Source organism: Aureobasidium pullulans, assembly GCF_000721785.1.
Source record: "Aureobasidium pullulans EXF-150 unplaced genomic scaffold scaffold_9, whole genome shotgun sequence".
Classification (NCBI taxonomy): domain Eukaryota; kingdom Fungi; phylum Ascomycota; class Dothideomycetes; order Dothideales; family Saccotheciaceae; genus Aureobasidium; species Aureobasidium pullulans.
The window spans coordinates 101,856-120,093 of NW_021941029.1; the positions used below are offsets into that span (position 1 = coordinate 101,856).

The 18,238-nt window shown below is 50.6% G+C and overlaps 8 protein-coding genes across 8 annotated transcripts; 3 read left to right on the top strand and 5 right to left on the bottom strand.

Annotated features, from left to right (window-relative positions):
• Positions 1-6: 6 nt before the first annotated feature.
• M438DRAFT_318444 (uncharacterized protein) lies at positions 7-1,521 on the bottom strand (the record flags this gene model as incomplete). Its single annotated transcript, XM_029902794.1, has 1 exon — positions 7-1,521. One exon carries the CDS (start codon positions 1,519-1,521, stop codon positions 7-9), a length of 1,515 nt encoding a protein of 504 aa, XP_029760435.1.
• Positions 1,522-1,703: 182 nt separating this feature from the next.
• Positions 1,704-3,830, bottom strand: M438DRAFT_209681 (Arabinanase/levansucrase/invertase). The gene is made up of 2 exons (XM_029899400.1): positions 3,279-3,830; positions 1,704-3,228 (listed from the first exon to the last, which is right to left on the bottom strand). The coding sequence occupies exons 1-2, from the start codon at positions 3,539-3,541 to the stop codon at positions 1,887-1,889; spliced, it is 1,605 nt and encodes a 534-aa protein (XP_029760436.1). The 5' UTR covers positions 3,542-3,830; the 3' UTR covers positions 1,704-1,886.
• Positions 3,831-4,354: 524 nt separating this feature from the next.
• On the bottom strand, positions 4,355-6,705 carry M438DRAFT_296460 (uncharacterized protein). Its single transcript, XM_029901904.1, has 2 exons — positions 5,207-6,705; positions 4,355-5,155 (listed from the first exon to the last, which is right to left on the bottom strand). The coding sequence occupies exons 1-2, from the start codon at positions 6,448-6,450 to the stop codon at positions 4,846-4,848; spliced, it is 1,554 nt and encodes a 517-aa protein (XP_029760437.1). The 5' UTR covers positions 6,451-6,705; the 3' UTR covers positions 4,355-4,845.
• A 38-nt stretch (positions 6,706-6,743) lies between these two features.
• Positions 6,744-7,900, top strand: M438DRAFT_345404 (uncharacterized protein). Its single transcript, XM_029905444.1, has one exon. It carries the CDS (start codon positions 7,091-7,093, stop codon positions 7,826-7,828), a length of 738 nt encoding a protein of 245 aa, XP_029760438.1. The 5' UTR covers positions 6,744-7,090; the 3' UTR covers positions 7,829-7,900.
• A 212-nt stretch (positions 7,901-8,112) lies between these two features.
• M438DRAFT_318452 (transketolase) lies at positions 8,113-10,745 on the bottom strand (the record flags this gene model as incomplete). The annotated part of the gene is made up of 5 exons (XM_029902795.1): positions 8,113-9,736; positions 9,789-10,083; positions 10,138-10,222; positions 10,403-10,545; positions 10,692-10,745. 5 exons carry the CDS (start codon positions 10,743-10,745, stop codon positions 8,256-8,258), a joined length of 2,058 nt encoding a protein of 685 aa, XP_029760439.1. The 3' UTR covers positions 8,113-8,255.
• A 1,239-nt stretch (positions 10,746-11,984) lies between these two features.
• Positions 11,985-13,544, top strand: M438DRAFT_296469 (UAA transporter). The gene is made up of 3 exons (XM_029901905.1): positions 11,985-12,293; positions 12,348-13,129; positions 13,185-13,544. Exons 1-3 carry the CDS (start codon positions 12,127-12,129, stop codon positions 13,409-13,411), a joined length of 1,176 nt encoding a protein of 391 aa, XP_029760440.1. The 5' UTR covers positions 11,985-12,126; the 3' UTR covers positions 13,412-13,544.
• A 485-nt stretch (positions 13,545-14,029) lies between these two features.
• M438DRAFT_318457 (uncharacterized protein) lies at positions 14,030-14,851 on the top strand. The gene is made up of 2 exons (XM_029902796.1): positions 14,030-14,255; positions 14,321-14,851. The coding sequence occupies exons 1-2, from the start codon at positions 14,108-14,110 to the stop codon at positions 14,590-14,592; spliced, it is 420 nt and encodes a 139-aa protein (XP_029760441.1). The 5' UTR covers positions 14,030-14,107; the 3' UTR covers positions 14,593-14,851.
• Positions 14,852-15,715: 864 nt separating this feature from the next.
• Positions 15,716-18,219, bottom strand: M438DRAFT_209864 (uncharacterized protein). Its single transcript, XM_029899402.1, has 2 exons — positions 18,003-18,219; positions 15,716-17,950 (listed from the first exon to the last, which is right to left on the bottom strand). Exon 2 carries the CDS (start codon positions 17,938-17,940, stop codon positions 15,727-15,729), a length of 2,214 nt encoding a protein of 737 aa, XP_029760442.1. The 5' UTR covers positions 17,941-17,950; positions 18,003-18,219; the 3' UTR covers positions 15,716-15,726.
• Between the last annotated feature and the right edge of the window lie 19 nt (positions 18,220-18,238).

Here is an 18,238-nt window from a genome sequence, read left to right on the forward strand (position 1 = left end):
TCCAGATCAATCATCGTCTTCGTCATCCTCCTTTGACTTCTTGCGCTTCTTGCCCTCTTCATCCTCTCCGTCCTTGGAGATCTGCTTCTTTCTACGCTCGTCACGCAGCGCCTTTGCGACCTTCTCGTCGCCCTCTTCTCTGGCTTCATCCCAATCAACATCGTACTCCTCGGCGACCATCTTGATCTCTCTTCTCAGACGGTTACCCTCCTCAACAAGAGCGTCCCACTTCGAGACATCGAACCCCTTGGCCTGGTAAAGCTTATCCTGTCTCTTGCTGACGGTGAAGTTCATGGCAGAGCGGTAGCTGACTTCACGGTTGTGGTACAAGAACCACATGTAACCGCCAATCAAAGTAGACAGACCGACGAGATAGGTGACAGGCTCCATAACATCCCAGCCGAGATCAGTCTGAAAAGTGAGGACGTAGACACTGCCCCACCAACCGACCAAGACGGCGAAACCTCCCTGAGCAACACGTTGAGCACTCTTGTGGGCCAATCTGTCACACTCTGTCTTGATGTCCGCCAATGAGGAGATCTGCTTGGCCGTCTTGCGAAGGCGCATGCGAAGATAGTATGTGCGGTCGGCGAAGGATGGTACAGCGACAAAGATGGGCTCAGGAGCACCCTCGATATCAACACTGAACTCTTTACCACGAGCGGCATCTCTGATGAAATCGCCAATCTCGGTACTGGGTGACCAACGCACAAAGTCGGGGTGCTCCGGGTCGGGCTCCTTGACAGGATTGGCAGGTTGAACAGGCTTCACGGCGTTATCTCCAGACTCGTTGAGTTTTCCAGTACGTTCGGTCTTTCCATCAATCTTAAAGTCTTCGGAGTGTTCGAACTTGTATTCTTCAGAGTCCTCGTCGGGTTCGTGGCGGTCTGGGTTGATGGCTTCTTCTCCTAGGTCTTGTGCGCGGAAGTGGACGGCTGGGATCTTGTCTTCTCCATTGTCGTTCTTTATGACGGGTAGCTCGGATTGGATTAGGCGTTCGAGATAGCTAAGAGGCTGTTGTGGGTGTACGAGGAGAGCTAGAGGTTCGACGTTCTTGCGATCTTTGTTGGCGTCTCGGGTGGTGAGAGGGAGGATGAGCTTGAGCATGCGGGAGGGCGTTGTTAGAAGCTTGCCTGTCCATTGCGTTAGTCTCAGTATCACATCGAACGACTGGACATCGGTACCTTTGACCATAGCTCCAGCAGACCTCATCCTAGCAACCGGAGGCTTGTCGCTGCCCTCGTGCATCCATGGCGACCGCATCTGGCTCTTCTTGCTGTGCTCCACTACTTTATCATAGTGATTCTTCTCTTCCTCAGTAACCTCCTGACTCAGATTCGCCGCCGGCTGTCCTTGCGACGTCGAGTTCTCGGCCGTCACACCCTTCGATTGCTCCCTCAATCCACATCGCGGGCTGTTGCTGAAGGTCCTAGTACATTGATGGTTGATCCGCGTCGACTGAGCCCAAGACTTGCTGCTACGGCCGGCCTGAGCCAGTGACCTTAGTATTGAAGGCTCCATTTGCTGTGTTCGATCTGTATGCTATCGACTTTGCATGATATTGTATTGGTCTTGTGAGAACGCGAAACAACAAGGCTTCTGGAATCAAGTTGTCTGGCGCATTCGAGAATTATGACATCACTTCCTCCTTTTGTTCTTGCACAGCCACATCAACATGTCGTGTGCCAAACAAATCATCAACTCCATCTTGAATCTTGAGCCGCATGCCGCGTCTTCATTCAACAAATCGATTTGGTCCGAGGAGACTGAAACATTACTTCCAATTTCGAACTGGATCAGGAGGATTGAACATATCTTTTTAGGCGATATCATTTACAGGGCTCGCCTTCTATGTGCCATAACAGACTCTCTATTCCTTTGACCGTTTACGCGTAAGTTGCGAAGAACTTGACACTCTTGCCGACGCGCTGGTAAACAGGCGACGTCTTGCCTTGTGCGCCACGCAGAGAGTACTGGCCACCTCCTTGGGCATACAAGATGTAATCTTCATCAGCACCATCGTACTCGAGATGACACCATGGTGAAACATCGAAGCCTGCGATAGAGACGCCGAGGAATTCTCCCTTGGAAACAGTACCATTGGTGCTTACGGGCACAGTAACGGTATCGAATACCCATGTCGTCTGGTTGGCAAAGAAGGATGCCGTGCCCAGCTGCGTCCACTTGTATCCAGGAGTCAAAAGGTCCTCGTGAGAGCTGAACTTGAACAAAGTCAACGAGAGAGCAGCTTCCTGGTGCCCACGAGCCACATTGAGCGAAACACTCTCGATAGTGCCGTCTTGGGAAGCAGGCCAAGTCTGGTAAAGAGTGAAGAAGTCAGAGTCGCAAACAGGGCTGTAAACAGCAAGAGCGGGCGATGCATCACCAGCTTCCGTCGCGTTGCCAGTAGCAGTCGTGCTGTTACTCTTCGGGAACGCAACAGTAAACTCAGCATCAATGGAACAATCCAGATCTTGGACACTACCATCGGCATTGAATTCAAGAGGCTGGTAAATATGACCACTGAATCCAACACGCGGATCTCCTCCAGGCACAGAAGTGCCAGACCACAAATACGTGGTCTCTCCGGTATTAGGATCAGTAAGAGGAGTAACACCCTCGAATTGACTGTTACATCCATACCCAGCCAGAATCTGACGAGTCCAAGGTCCCTGGATCGATTCACTGCGGTAAAGCAATGCCAAAGTGCCATTGCAGTAACCGCAGGTGTTGCTACCGCCAATATAAAAGTAGTCTCCACGCTTGAAGATATCAGGCGATTCGGCTTGTTGGTCGACAAAGTCCAGCTCTGCAGTGGCGTTGGAAGCGACCGGATAACTGACACCAGTGGTATTGAGGAAATCGTCTGTCAATTCGCTGATATGGAGGGTCTGGTAGACTTGAGGGAACAAGCTGCCAGCTCTAGGGTCGCGGAAATTCAGGGCTGAGAAGACAAGGTAGCCCTTTCCGTCGATAATCTCGACGGCATGATCTGCAGGTTGCAAGCCATCGAATTGAGGGTCAATCATCGCAGGAGATGATTGGAAGACGAAAGGTCCGGTTGGCGAGTCCGAGGTTGCGACTTGGTAGCCTACAGAGCCGGCATTTGCCCATAGAATGTAAGTAGAGGCATTCTGGTTGTAGATGATATGAGGACGACCACAGCCTCCTGATCCAGTGCATGGGTTCTTTCCATCATCGATATCGAAGAGGTAGCCCTCGTATTGCCTGCATCAAAGTCAATCTTTCATTAGGTCTGTGTTGCATCTCTGACTAACCAGTTCAGCAAGTCGTTAGAAGAGTAGCTCTTGATTCCATAAAAGGCATCTTTTTGAGAAACAGAATTGCCATAGAGATAATATCTGCCACCGAATTCATTGATCTTAGCTCCAACAGCATCGATCTGATTGCCATCGGTATCAAACAGCAATTTTCTGTTGTTGTCAAAAGTGACTGAGCCAGCAGTGGTAGAGTTGCCCCAGACTTTGGCACTAGCACAAGCAGCTGTTGCAAGTGCAGCGAGATACGTAGAAACTCTCATTATGGTGTCGGTGGAAGCGTCTACTTGCAAGGTACTCGAGGGACTCTCATACACTTATATAGACTTCCTAAATCACTCAACCACGATACGAAGAAACAGAGCCCAGGCCAGACGGCGTGATACCCAGACCAAAACAATTAGCTCGCGAAAGGACCCGCTCGAAGCAATATATGAGCTTCCTCCACATGTTGTTTTTGCCGAAGCTGCTGCCATTCGAACTCCAAAGGCGTATGCGGTGGAGAAGTGATGCCGTCTTATATGCACAATGACAATGCCTTAACTTCTTGCATCCATCGTGCCTTCTTTAGTCTCATTCTCTTGCATAATGGATTGTTCTTTCGACTCGTCTATCTTTGCTTTCTGCTTTTCCCGTGGATGCAGGTGGAAGATCTTATTTGTCTTAGCCGAGACAGAGTGCAAGCAAGCTTGTTTTTTTCCCCAAAGCCTTCTCCACGTGAAAAAGAAGGGTGTCGATCAGGGGATGGATAATTTGCGCGACGGACTTCGTTCATCCCGAAAATACCCTCCTTCTCGCTACCAACATCAACTTTCTCACATTCAGTTTACAAGCTTGTTTGATGGCTTATCAGGACCTGTTCTCTTCACTTCCAATTGTTCCGGTAGATCAGGAGTTGAGAAGGAGTGGAAGAAAAAAGATAACTAATGTTTCGTGCAATCCTCCCGAGTCCCGCTTTTTCGAATCTGGGCCATGCTGCAAGGACGCACGCACGCCATGCACTCTATGTCGATCACTATCGCGTAACAACCCTTGTGGATACTCTCACTCGTCGGCTGAACTTCTATGTATACAACAAGCTTGGACGGTCAAGACTTGATCTTGTTCGTATTTAGCAACCCTTCTACTTGTCTTGGTCAGATTAAAGCTAGAGCTATTCAAATTTTTCATCAGGCGAGCCTTCGCTGAGGCTAGATATAGCCACTCGTCGCAGAGGTATGCACGGCAAGAGTCAAGAGGACGCTTCCTTCAGGGCTCATGTTCCCAGGAGACTGGTATGCTAGAACTTCTCGAGTCTGAGCTTTCCCTTCACCCTAACGAGTCGACCATTTTCATATTGCCGCCTCGATATTGTGAACACCAAATGTATGAAGTCGGTTGGAGTACTCGGCAGAGGAGGGCCAGTGTCTCTAAGGTGTGATCTGGCAACCATCGACCTCTGATCTTCTTCTTGGAACCTCGAGGCCCACTCCTGCTGTCAACCCCTCCGCAATCATGGGTCTGATTGTGAACTCACAGCTCTCCCATCGGGACTTAATCGGTTTGTATTGTCCTTTATGTGCATCCCTCATTCATGCATGAGATCCATGATATGGCCAAATGCAGTTCTTCGGAACAATTCCATATCATTAGCATGATCTGCACCCGTCCGCGAAACCTTCTTGCCATTCTTTTGTAACCAAGACCATGGGCGGAATGCAGCTGCCTCTTTCTCGTTGAAAGCACCGTCTATTCGTACAGCAAATCTCTCAAGCACCTGATCGGCCAGCACATTTCGTTCGAAATCGTGGAAGCCTAATTGTTCGATCATAGGTACTTGTCGTAGAAGTATGTCGATGATTCGATCGACTTTCGCGGGAAGAGGAGTGCTCGAGGCTCTAGTCGTGAGTTAGCAGAGTATATAATAAATCTCTATCGGCTAGGCTCACCTCGTGCGGCCTCGTAGGTCTGGTGCATCCATTGCAAGTCTCCTCAAGTTCGGCAATACTGGTCCCGGGGCTACTGACCAGTCATCAAGTACGAAAACGCCATGCAGGTCACAGCAATACATGTCTGGATGTGTTTTGCCAAGCGAGGTGATTGATTTGAGTGTGATGCTACATTCCACATGGAACACCAGACTCTTGAGCTTTGGCAAGCTCGACATCATGTCAGCGAATTCGTCGTCTCCTAGCCATGAAGCCTTGAGATTGTTGTAATAAGCCCGCGTTCTTGTCCAGGGACGAATGAGGAGGATCTCGAGGTCTGGAAGCTTTCCTAGCGTTTTAATACCTTCGACTGACAGCTGGACACCTCCGTCGTAATTGTGGAACTCTAGCTCGAGGTGGCGTAGGTGCTGCATTGGTTCCAGTGCTTGGAGGACATCTTGCTCAGAGCCTTTGACCTCAAGGAACAATGTGTCAACCAAAGGCGTACAAGCTGCCAAAACTCCAACGGACACAGATGGAAGTCGAATGTGAAGGATTCTCAGATTCTTGAACTTGTTCTCGGGGTCCGACCAGACTTCTCGAACCATGAGTGGTTTCAAGAAAGGCACTATATCCAGTCTCTGTATGTTCTCAAGTTCCGAAAGCTGTGCAAGTACTTCCTTGGGCAAGGAATACTCCCATCCTCGACCAAACTCGACGTTCACTAGAGAAGTGCGGTTTCGCAGGAACTTGTTTAGCTTTTCGGCATCAAATATCAACTCGAGAGGCTCGATGGCATGGAAGTCATTCAAGCGAGGGCAATCGGACTCCAGACGTTCAAGTGCATCTTCGCATGGATGACCACCCCAATAAGAAAAGGACTCCAGGCGAGGCTGTATGTACTGGCTCAAGAAAAGCTTCTGGTTCTTGCGAAGGCGGACTTGATCAAGTCCAATACAAGTCAAGCGTGTGAACTGTAGGTTCTTATACTGTGAGTGGTACTTGCCCTCATCAATGTGCCGAAAGTAGAGTTCTGTAATCTTGGCAGCATAGTACTGTCGGCGAGGACGAGGCAAAGCAGCCAACGCTCCTGGAGGTGGTGATCGCCAGAGAAAGTCAGTTGCCGGGTCAAGCCACTCTTTGTTGACCAGAGCAGCACGCAGCAATGTTTTATCATCATGAGTGTCTGCAAGGCACTTGATGATCATTTGCAGAATCTCGGGTGGCAGATGTGGCACATCTAGGCCTCTCTCCGTGTTATCCATACTGGACTTCCTATGGAACAAGATGCGTGAGTATGCAGCAGTGCTATGCTCAAAAAGTGATGATGTATGGCCGGTCCAATGATTTTATCTGGCGTCAAGAGTACGAGGTCGTGCACAGCTCGCACCTGATGACGTTCCCAACAAAAGGCGGAGATCTTTTGACAAGCCGCAATCGATTTTCCAGCGCACCTTCCTTTCACATCGCAAAGAGCAAAACTTCCCGCGAGCATGTGCAAGAATCCACAAGACACAGCGAAATCAGTTGTCAAATGATAGGCCATGTCACAGGCAATTGCGGCTACTGCGGCGACCATTCAGGAACCCTGAATAGCCCGTTACTCATCGCTGGCTCTACTAGCCTTTGGAGGCAAGTCTATGCGATTTTGACCTTCGGTGTCCCCGTCTCGAGCACAACATTTCCACTGCAGCGCCCTATCGTTGACATCTAGAAGCGTGATGACCATTTGTCTATAACTTTACACCGTGACTCACTTCTCTATTGACCTACCAGGCAGGAAACACACTTTGACATAACTTCACACTTTCTACAAACCAGACCAGGGAGACCGAAGTTCATTCTACACAATTGCGCATACCAATCTACACACACTCTCTGTCAAAACACCAACAGATACTCACCATGTATCTCCGCGCCATTCATGCCGAACCCTCAATCCCAGCCCTCGAGGCTTTCATCGCCGCAAACCCACTAGGCCTCCTCACAACCGCCCTCCCCTCGACAGACCCATCCCACCACTTCATCCAAACCTCACACATCCCCTGGGTCCTCGACGACCCCTCACCAGACACCGACGACCTCCCCATCCTCCGCGGCCACATCGCACGTCAAAACCCCCACGCCAAAGTCTTCATCGAACACGCCGCCGCAAACCCCGGAAAACCATTCACATTCCAACAAGAAGTAATGGTACTATTCAACTCCCCACACCACAGCTACGTCTCCCCAAAACTCTACGTCAAGACAAAACCAGAGTCGGGAAAAGTGGTGCCCACATGGAACTACTCGGCCGCTCAAATCTACGGCACAGCAACCGTCTACACGGACTCAAAAGCCGACAGCACGATCGCTTTCCTGAACAAACAGATCCGCGATCTATCAAACAAAGCAGAGACGGAAATATCAAAACATGAGAAACCCTGGGAAGTAGACGATGCGCCGGAAAAATACATCGAATTGTTGAGGAAGAATATCATTGGTATTGAGATCAAGGTCCAACATTTGGGTGGTAAACACAAGATGAGTCAAGAGATGGGTAAGGAAGATAGAGAAGGTGTGGCTCAAGGGTTTGAGGATATGAAGACAGAGACTGGTGATTATATTGCAAAGACGGTTAGGGAGAAGGGTCAGCTTAAGTAGAGTAGCGTCGATTTAAATTTAGACATGCAAAAGTACATTCATCTTCACGATTGAGATGATTTATGAAACCGTATATCCTTGCTTTCTGTCAACATGGATGATCTACCAAGGAGACGATATTTGGTGGTTAGATGGGTGCTTAAAGAGATTCTCTCAGATAACTTGCGTCTGAGCATCAGAAACCTCATGAATTGTATCGATACACAGACACGACCTAGAGAGAAGCAGTCTCAGTGCTCAACATTTGCACATCACATCACATTCAAGATTGGTTCATATCAATATTAACAAACTTTGGTATCATTCTCTTCGTTCTATGTATCCATGGCCCCATTTTCAAAGGAGGGGTATACATTTTATGAAAGGGTTAAAATAAGGAAATAAGTCATGTCAACACGCGGCCGTAACCATAGCTTTCATCCATAGCTTAGATGAGCTGGAGGAAGGCGCGGTTGATGGGAGAGCGAAGAGGCTTGACGTCCTTGTAGAAGTCGACAGTCTTCTTGGCACGCTTGGCGATACCCTCGGGGGTGAACTCGAACTTCTTGTAGACGTCCTTGTAGGCACCCGAGGCACCGAATCTGTTGAGACCGAACTGCTCGTGAGAGTACTTCTCCCAGCCGAGAGTCGACATGACCTCAACGGACATGGTGGGGATACCGTCGGGGATGACCGACAGGCGGTAGTCCTTGTCTTGTGCGTCGAAGACCTCCATGCAGGGCATAGAGACAACACGGGCAGTGAGGTTGTGCTCGTCCTTGAGGGTCTTGACAGCCTCGAGACAGATGCCGACCTCGGAACCGGTGGAAACGAGGGTGACATCGGCCTTCTCCTGCTCGAGAGCAACGTAACCACCCTTGGAAGCCTTCTCGATGGTGGAGCCCTCGAGCTGGGGAAGGTTCTGACGGGTGAGGGCGAGGAGAGAGGGGGTCTCCTTGCTGGTCAGGGCAACGTAGTAGGCAGCAGAGCACTCGTTACCGTCAGCAGGGCGCCAGACCATGATGTTGGGCAGAGCGCGGAAGTGAGCAAGAGTCTCAATAGGCTGGTGAGTGGGACCGTCCTCACCAAGACCGATGGAGTCGTGGGTGGCGATGTAGAGAACGCGCTGGTGGGACAGAGCGGAAAGACGGACGGCACCGGCGGCGTATGAGACGAAGTTGAGGAAAGTACCACCGGCGGGGATGAGGGTACCGTAGGCAGCAAGACCGTTCATGATGGCGGCCATGGCGTGCTCACGGACACCGTAACGCATGTAGCGACCGTTCCACTGACCGATGCCAGTGTTGGGGGGCTGGAAGTCGACGGCCTTCTTCCAGCGGGTGTTGTTGGAGCCAGTCAAATCGGCGGAACCAGAGACCAGCTCGGGAACAGCCTCGTAGATGGCCTCGAGAACGGACTCGGAGAGCTTTCTTGAGGCAATGGCGTCGTCGGTGGGCTTGTAGGTAGGGAGGGACTTCTGCCAGCCCTCGGGGAGCTTGCCGGTAAGACGGCGGGCGAGGTCGGTGTGGGCCTCCTTGTGCTCGGAAGCGTACTTCTCGAAGAGCTTGTTCCACTCAGCCTCGGCGGCGGCACCGGCATCAGCGGTCTTGTGGTACATGTCGTAGACCTCCTGGGGAACGACGAAGGACTTCTCGGGGTCGAAGCCGAACTGCTTCTTGACGTGCTTGATGTCGTCGGCCTTGAGGGGGTTACCGTGGACACCACCAGTACCCTGGAGCTGGGAACCGAAACCGATAGTAGTGGTGAGCTTGATGACTGAGGGCTTGTCCTTGACGTCCTGGCATCTCTTGATGGCATCCTCAATACCCTGGAGGTCGGTGTCACCCTTCTCGACGTACTCGCAGTGCCAGCCGTAGGCATCGAAACGCTTCATGACATCCTCAGTGAAGGCGCACTTGGTGTCGCCGTCTGATTGCTTGTCAGCGAGGCCCGGGCAAATGCGTATTGATTAAGTACTCACCAATGGAAATGTGGTTGTCGTCGTAGATGGCAATCAGGTTGCCGAGCTGCAAGTGACCAGCGGTGGAGGCAGCCTCAGAGGCAATACCCTCCATGGCGCAACCGTCACCGAAGAAGCAGTAGGTGTAGTTGTTGATGAGGTCAAAGCCGGGCTTGTTGAAGGTACCAGCGGTCTGGGCCTGGGCCATGGCAAGACCAACAGCGTTGGCGAAACCCTGACCAAGAGGACCAGTGGTGACCTCGACACCGGGGGTGTCGTGAGCCTCGGGGTGACCGGGGGTGATGCTGTCAATGGTCTGTTTTCATGTTAGAAGCGATCCGTTGGTTTCGGCAGTCTCTCGAGAACTCACTCTGAAAGCCTTGATGTCGTCCATGCTCAAGGCATAGCCGAACAAGTGGAGGAGAGCATACTGGAGCATGCAACCGTGACCGTTCCTGTGAGCCAATGCTGTTAGCAGTCTTCTCGAGAACTCATATTCGTGTTATCGGCATTTGATGTCGGGCTGAGCTTTGTGGAGAAGCTCCCCCACCGGATCCCATGATAACAAAAAAACAATCATTGTATCAGATACGACCCGACAGCCAGCCCAATCGATTGGTGAGGAAGAGACTTACGAGAGAACGAATCTGTCTCTGTTGACCCAGTCGGGGTTCTTGGGGTTGAAACGCATGAACTTGTTAAAAAGAACGTGCGAGACGGGGGCCATGCCCATAGGGGCACCGGGGTGACCCGAGTTGGCTTTGGCGGTCGCATCGACCTGTGGGAGTATCTCATGTCAGTCTGGTCCATCATTGACTACGCTTTGGCATGGCAGGCAACGTGGATGTGGCGACTCAACAAGCGGTCACGACTCCTTGAAGCTCCATGGAGGGGTAGTTGAGCGGTGGGTGGGGTGAGACTTACTGCGAGCAGTCTGATGGTGTTGATGGCGGTCTGGTCAACTTCTCCGTAACCCATTTTGAATGATTTGACAGAGGTATGTGATGATAGAAGAGAAGAAAGAACGCTGTTGATCTCCAGAGAAAAGTGTTGTCTACGTTGAGTCTGAGAGCGTCCCACCAATGACGCCAGAGAGCCGAGAGAGGGCCGGTAGAATCGGAACATCCGTGCATACTGCCATCTTTCCTCTCACATTAAGACCGAGAAGCTTAACAATCTTCTGTCAATGGAAGGCTGCGGATGAAACGAGGCAAGCTGCACGGATGAATTGACTCAATAGAAATATACACCGACAAATAATCATTTGCACCTTCTTTGTCATGTCCTTCCAACATGTTTCTTCCTCGAAACACCCCTCTCCCCATTTTGGCAAAACTTGAGCGGTGTCGGCCTCTCAGGTTGCCGAGTTGAACATCTCCGGCTTTTGCATTCTACCGGTGGGCGCTTACTCTACAACATTTGATAGCCGCCCGACTGCTGATATGGCGGCTATCCTGGCTGACCCCTATTGATGTTTATATGCCGGAGAACCTTTGGATGGACAATACCCGAAATTGAAGAACTCCATACCTTGCCACGGCTGAGAAGCACTGTTTACCTTTGCGAGCTCCTGGTCGGCTTTCTGGCAGTTGGATGGCCCCCAATGACCACCATTGAGGTTCCAGACACTCCATCCTCCGCAGTCGTTTGGTGACATCTCCAGAACTCCGGAGGGTGAAGGTGATCCAGACTTGAACAATCAACGGCTCATTCTTCAAAGACCCTAAAGCACGGTCAAGAGGTTAAGTGACCAAGAAGTAGAGACAGCACTTTGGATAAGAATAATAATGCTAATACATATTTGTAACTGAAGAAAGGAATGACTTTAGTTAAAGCAACTTCTGAGCGTCTAGAGAGATGTAGCTACTAGCCTTTTAACTCGGAGCAGTGCTTCTCTATTACGAGCCACGACGATTCTTAGGGAAGCCACTATTAGTAATTACTGCGAGTAGCGGGTGACGGTGAAAGCAGGCTTCCTATTGTCATCGAACTCTTGCAGCTATACTTAAAGCCCTCTAGGCACGATGCGAGCACAAATGATGATGCCCTAGAGCTTTATAGTCGAATTGTCTTCGCTGTTGGAGCCTTCGAATCGTCATGAGCGCAAGGCCGAGGTCAATTTTGGCCCAGTTCGGCTTAGCCTTTTCCAAATTTAGCCTCGATTGACAATGAGAAGGACAGCTGGTTGTTGACCCTGAGCATTTTTTTTGAAACCAAAATCAATAGAACGACGACCCATCTAATATAATTTCGAAGTTGTTTCTCTTCTCCTTCGACCTTGAATATTTTGACAACTTCGTCACTGAACCCTGGATCCCGATCCTCGCCTTTCGACTTTCCAGCAAGCGACGACATCAGGATGGCGAACAATGGCGTGTTAAAGCAGAGGAGTGCAAATGGAGAATTGAAAGAGAAGGACCTGTTGCAAAGGCAGGTCGATGGATTGTCGACCGATCGATCATCATCTGGGAGTGCGCAGACAACCTCGCAACTTTTGGTTTGCGTAGGAGGAATCTACGCAAGTTTGTAAGTCCTGCCCACATACAAAAACATCAGAATTGCGGACTAACGAAATTTCAGCCTAGCATGGGGTTTCCTGCAGGAACGCATCACGACGTCCGTGTATGGAAGTTCTCTGGCTCCGGAAAAGTTCAACTCTCCGGTCTTCATCAACACAGTGCAATCGACTTTTGCGGCACTACTTGGATATCTCTACGTTCTGTTCACCCGCAAAACGTCGAATGACCTGCCTATCTTCCCTACCAGCAACATTGTTTTCCCCATGTTCATGGTAGCGGTCACGTCTTCTCTGGCCTCTCCTTTTGGCTACGCTTCTCTCAAGCACGTCGACTACATCACCTTCATCCTGGCCAAATCATGCAAGCTTCTCCCTGTTATGGCTTTGCACGTTACTCTCTTCCGCCGCAAGTACCCTCTTTACAAGTACTGCGTCGTGGCACTTGTGACAGCTGGTGTAGCTGTTTTCACTCTGCACCATCCCACCTCTTCCAAGAAGAAGGGTGCCGATGGTAGCAGTGCATGGGGACTTCTGCTTCTCGGCATCAACCTACTTTTCGACGGTCTAACCAACTCGACTCAGGACCATATTTACAAATCATACAGACCTTACACTGGACAGCAGATGATGTGCGCACTCAACCTCATCAGTACTTTGTTGACTTCGGTTTATCTGTTGATCTCGCCTTACATCGCCACAACACCCGTCGGAGCATACCTTGGCATGAGTGCCAGTTCTGGAGGCGAGCTGAGTTATGCCATTAACTTCATCTCAAGACACCCTAGTGTCGGATGGGACATCTTCGCTTTCGCAGCTTGTGGTGCTCTGGGTCAAATGTTCATTTGTGAGTTATCATTCCTCGGCGTACAAGGATAATCAAGAGCTAACTCGTCTGGCAGTCTACACTCTGTCGACATTCGGATCACTTCTTTTGGTTACCGTCACTGTAACCAGAAAGATGCTTACCATGATATTGTCAGTGGTTTGGTTCGGTCACCGTCTCACTTCGATGCAGTGGGTTGGTGTTGGTCTTGTATTTGGAGGTGTCTTTGTCGAGGCACAGCTCTCGAAGCAAGAAAAACTTGCCAAGGACAGAGCAAAAAAGGAGCAGGTCAAGTCGTCTTAGATCGACCAAACTACAGATATTGCATAGAAAGAAATTGGACACATAGAAGGTATTGCGGGCAACTCCTTAGAAGCGTATTCAAAATATCATATTTCAGATAGACTTAAAGCATCGGGTACAGATGCTTCCGAGCAATTCTTCATTCGTAAAACATACTCGACAGATCGATCCAGCCAATACAAAAGGTAAAGCAGGAACCTGTTTCCATGGCAAAGTTACGGGCTTGATCGGAACAGCAAAGTGGCCGTTTCCTTCTTCGTGTGGCTTTCCACGCGTATCGAGGCTGCAGAAGTTTACTTTGACATCTAGAGTTGTAGATGCCATGAACATCCTATCTCTGAGAGAGACTTGAAATGCAGGATCTCAATGCCCACTCATCATCTCAAATCATTAGCATCCTCTTTCCAAGCAGGATCACGATGAATGTCCTCAGAGAAACGTCAATCATCTGGAGACGACTCGAACGTGCGAAAAGAAGGACCGAGCTCTAGCTACCCCACAAAATCCACGAAAGTGGCCGGATGCAAGTGATGTCATGGCTACCTCAGCTGTGAACTGTCTCCACCAAGGCAAAATAACTTCCACCTTATAAACACTTGGTCGCTCTTGCATCTTGACACTCCATCTACTTTTCAAACCCAAGAAACACTACCTCTACACTCAGCTTTCTACTCAATCCACATAAACACCGCCACGATGTTCCGCTCTACCATCATCCGCAACGCCCGCCTCTTCAGCACCAACGCGCGCTTCCAGAAGTCTGCCACTGAGACCATCAAGGAGACGGCCCAAGCAGTCGACAGAACCATCTCTGATGCCGCCGTCAAGGGTATCGAGAAGGGTGGTATGTGATCTTCTACCTCTATCCATCTTTCTCTCATGAACCTTTACTGACATGTTTTCTCACAGAGCAAGCCGCCGCATCCCTCAAGTCGGCCGCAAACGTAAGCGCCGGTGAGGCCAAGGGTGAGGCCAGCAACATCGCCGGCCAAGCACAAGGCAAGGCCAACGAGCTCGCCGGACAAGCCAAGGGCAAGGTCAACGAGATGTCCAGCTCATCACCCACCACCGGTGAAGTCAAGGGCAAGGCTTCGGAATTGATGGGTGAGGCCAAGGGCAAGGCCAACGAGCTCTCGGGTCAGGCCAAGGGCAAGGCTGAAGAGGTCAAGGGAAAGATGTAAAGTGTTCTTTAACACCTCAGACACTTGTTTTCCCTTGTTCTTGACGACAATACCTTTTCATGCTACGATATGAGACGACAAACTCTTTTTTTAGTTAATGCAGGTGGAATGGGCGCAGCGGTCCTGTTCTGCCTCGGTTTACAATTCACAAACTCTTGTAACTCTATCAAACGTCCTTCCCATGTTCCTACGCGATCTTGTTCCTGTGTGCTGTCAATATCCCCGTCAATGTCGAGTCCGAGTTCGAGTACGAGTACGGCCATCGAGCATGTCGCACTGCGACCAAGCACAACGAGTCCACCGATCCACAAGTGACTTGTGGATCAGTTCACTAGAGTACCACCTTGACAGTGTCCGAGCACCAACTTTCTTCTCCGTACGTTCGAAATGCGAAAACACGCTATCCACAGCTGACCCTCAATCCCAAAACTCACGCATCAAGTCCACATGTCCGCAGGGTAACCCTGCCACACACATATTCTCGAGTCTCGCCAACCATCAAGCATCCACATACTTCGATCGATCATTCATATAACTCTTATTAGCCTACATTGAGCCCTTTCCGTACCAACTGACACGTTTTTGCGTTGCTTGCTGACATTTACAGTATTCAATGTTTGGGAAAGCTGTCAATGATTCCACCGCGATTTGGTGAACGGATCAGGAAAGCAGCGTAAATCCGAACGATCAAACAGAGTACCAGATGGCCTAATCTTGACTTGATCGGTGTAGACGAACATCCGGTACTCGCCCCCCTATCACTAGAACAGGGAGGAGAGTGGTGAATGGCACGATGCATGATGTCGAAGTTCAGGAGAGGGTGACACCGGTCAACATCAGCCGTACTTCGGGGGAGGACAAGAAAATTGCAAGTGAAGCAAAAACTTTAGAATTAGAATATAGAAACAGTAGGAATGCTTGCAAATGTCCTCGACACCGCTCGCTGTAGAAGTACAAGAACAAGAAACGAATGCTGCCGGACCCAAAAATATCCCTTTCTAATGTACAGCAAGGAAGCAATTGATCTCAATGATCTGACTGTGCAACGTCATGGGTCTCCGTTGCTGATCTCTTCAATCCCATTCCTTCTCATCCTGTGCATATGCTGCTAGGATATGATGATGCTGAATCAAATCACAAACCTCTCTCCCATCTCATGTCATTCTTGCAGACTCCACAGAGCGACATTTCGCAGTTCGCACACTGCCATGCCACGTCTGCTTCTGGGGTATGCTTGTATCTGTCTTCAAGGCTCTCAAGTGGAGGAGGAGTACCAGGATATCTTCTCTGAATGGTCGCATAAGTCCTGGAGAAACAGCGAAAGCACTCGGTACCAAGTGGCACACCTCTATAGAATGCCGGTTCGGGCAGTTGAGTGGGATAGAAAACATGCTCGCACGACCAGATGGGATCGTGATAACTATCATCAGGCTCTCCGCCAAAATCAGCGCCGGTAGCCTCCCAAACACGATGGCCACCACCGTCAAGATTGACTGGACGCTCAGCGAAGGAAGTGGATGGAGCTGCATCTGTGGAGACATTGGATGTAAGGATTGCCGGAGGGAAGGTGGTTGCTGGAGCGGGAGCTGCGGGCGTAGGGGCCCCAGCGTTCGTATCACCGTTTGGACCCGCCTGTGGCATGACTTCAGTCGGAGTGTCAGGCTCTTCGTCTTCGTCTTCATCACTGAAATACCCGTCCTCACTGTCAGGGCTAGGAGGCGCGCAACCTCCATCACAATCCTCTATAGGGAGCAGACAACCCCAACACCAGTGAGCACCACAGCGGCATTGCATGTGGCGACAACCATACATTCTTTTCACTCCATGCCCACATCGTGGGCACTTTTTGTAACCGTATGTTGCGAGCATTGCTACCTCGTGGTCCTGGGCACTAGTATCACATGGTGTACCAAAATGAGCAACTTGCTTGCAGCTGGCGCATATACCGATGTGGCAGCCAGGACAAGAAAAGCAAGCACCAGCAGGTAGAGTCGAGAAGTTGCTATTGGGTCGAGCTTTGATGTTACTGACCTCCTGCCACATGCGCTTTCGTAGTTCTTCGCCACTCACGGCGATGGGATGATTTGGTGGCAAGGAGCGTGCGTTCAAGATTAGGCGATTGAAGTCGGACATGAAGTCATTGAGGTCGGCGTATCGTGATAACCTTGCAGAGATGTCGTTGAGCCAAACCATGGGCCTCTTGGAAGGCTTCCAATCATGTCCATGAGCGGCAGGGTCCGATGGTCCTCGGAAGAATTTAGCGCAATCGGTAGCCTTGAGGGATGCCATGATGCGAGGAAGTTCTCGCTTCAAAAGGCCCCAAAGATTGATAGGATCTGCTGAAGGTGGTGACAGAACAGCACGATCCGGGATGAATCTGGAGCATTGTGGAACAGGGCAATACGTCTTGTTAATCGAGACCCATTCCTCAAACTTGAGGCGGTAATCATCGGCTTCAGTAGTGGTGAGGAAGTCAAGAGCGACTGTGGTTTGAAGGATATTACAGCACCTCGGCGGCATCGAGGTTGAATCATGAGTGGCAGCAAGGAACATGGACCTGATACAGTCTCCGCAGTACGAGGTAGGACATGTGCGGCATGGCTGGAGTACCGCATCGGCAGCCTCACAGCAAATATCACAAACTCTCTCAAGCTCTTTCTCCTCTGGCAGAGTGGCATCTTCTTCACTCTTGATGGGAGCTGGTGGGCTCTGTGGGCGCGTGTCAGAGGCCGAGTCTCGACGTGTACGGAGGTAAGACATGTTGTCAACCAGAGGGTAACGGGTGTTAAGATGCTGACGCAGATTGTGAAGCGTGGTGTTGGGAGAGAAACCAGGGTCGGGCACAGGTGGATCGGGTCGCGAAAAAGTGAAATCCGAAGACGGTGGAGAAGGATGAGTTGGCGAGCGAGGATGAGCAAGTTCCTGGTATGCTGGCTCCTGGCGGGGCGGACGACGAGGGGGAGGTTGGTAGGGACCGGTTTCTGGTCGCTCTCCAGCAACACGACGAGATCTACGAAGTGCGTGTTGGAGCGGGCTCTCTTCACGTCTGCGTAGTTGACGCGTCGCACGTCTTGTGATATGGACAGACGACATGATCAAAGTGTCGATAGCAAATGGACTTTGTACTGGGGTGCTGGGGGGATTGATTCCAGGAGATTCGGAGACAGGTGGGATGACAATGGCGGTGTTGTCTGTGGTGTGGTTTTGTGGCGAGCGATGGAAATGTAGACGTGAGCGGACACTTTGGTGGACGCGTTGGAACAGAGAGCGGATTGTACGCAACGTCAGGAGGGCTCGGCGGCGGTGCTGGTCTTGTCGATGCCCATGTGCCGCTTTGGAGACGTCCATGGAACTGTATCTGCCATGTTAATCAGGCACCAGCACAAAGCTTCACGACCTCCATCACGTACCTGCTGAGACCTTCTGCTCTCTGCTTCCAGACAATCTCGATTGTCGGCTTCTTGGATGATGCCAACTGTTTTTCGATGCACCGAGTACAAAATAAAGGAATGTCTGTCTGGGACGAGATCTGGTACAGTCGACGCAAATCTTGTTAGCAGACGAAAATAAAGGGAAAGAGACAGTCCAGTCCTACTGCGGCAAGCACCATGACCAACTAGCGAAGACTTCCACCATCGCAACTTCC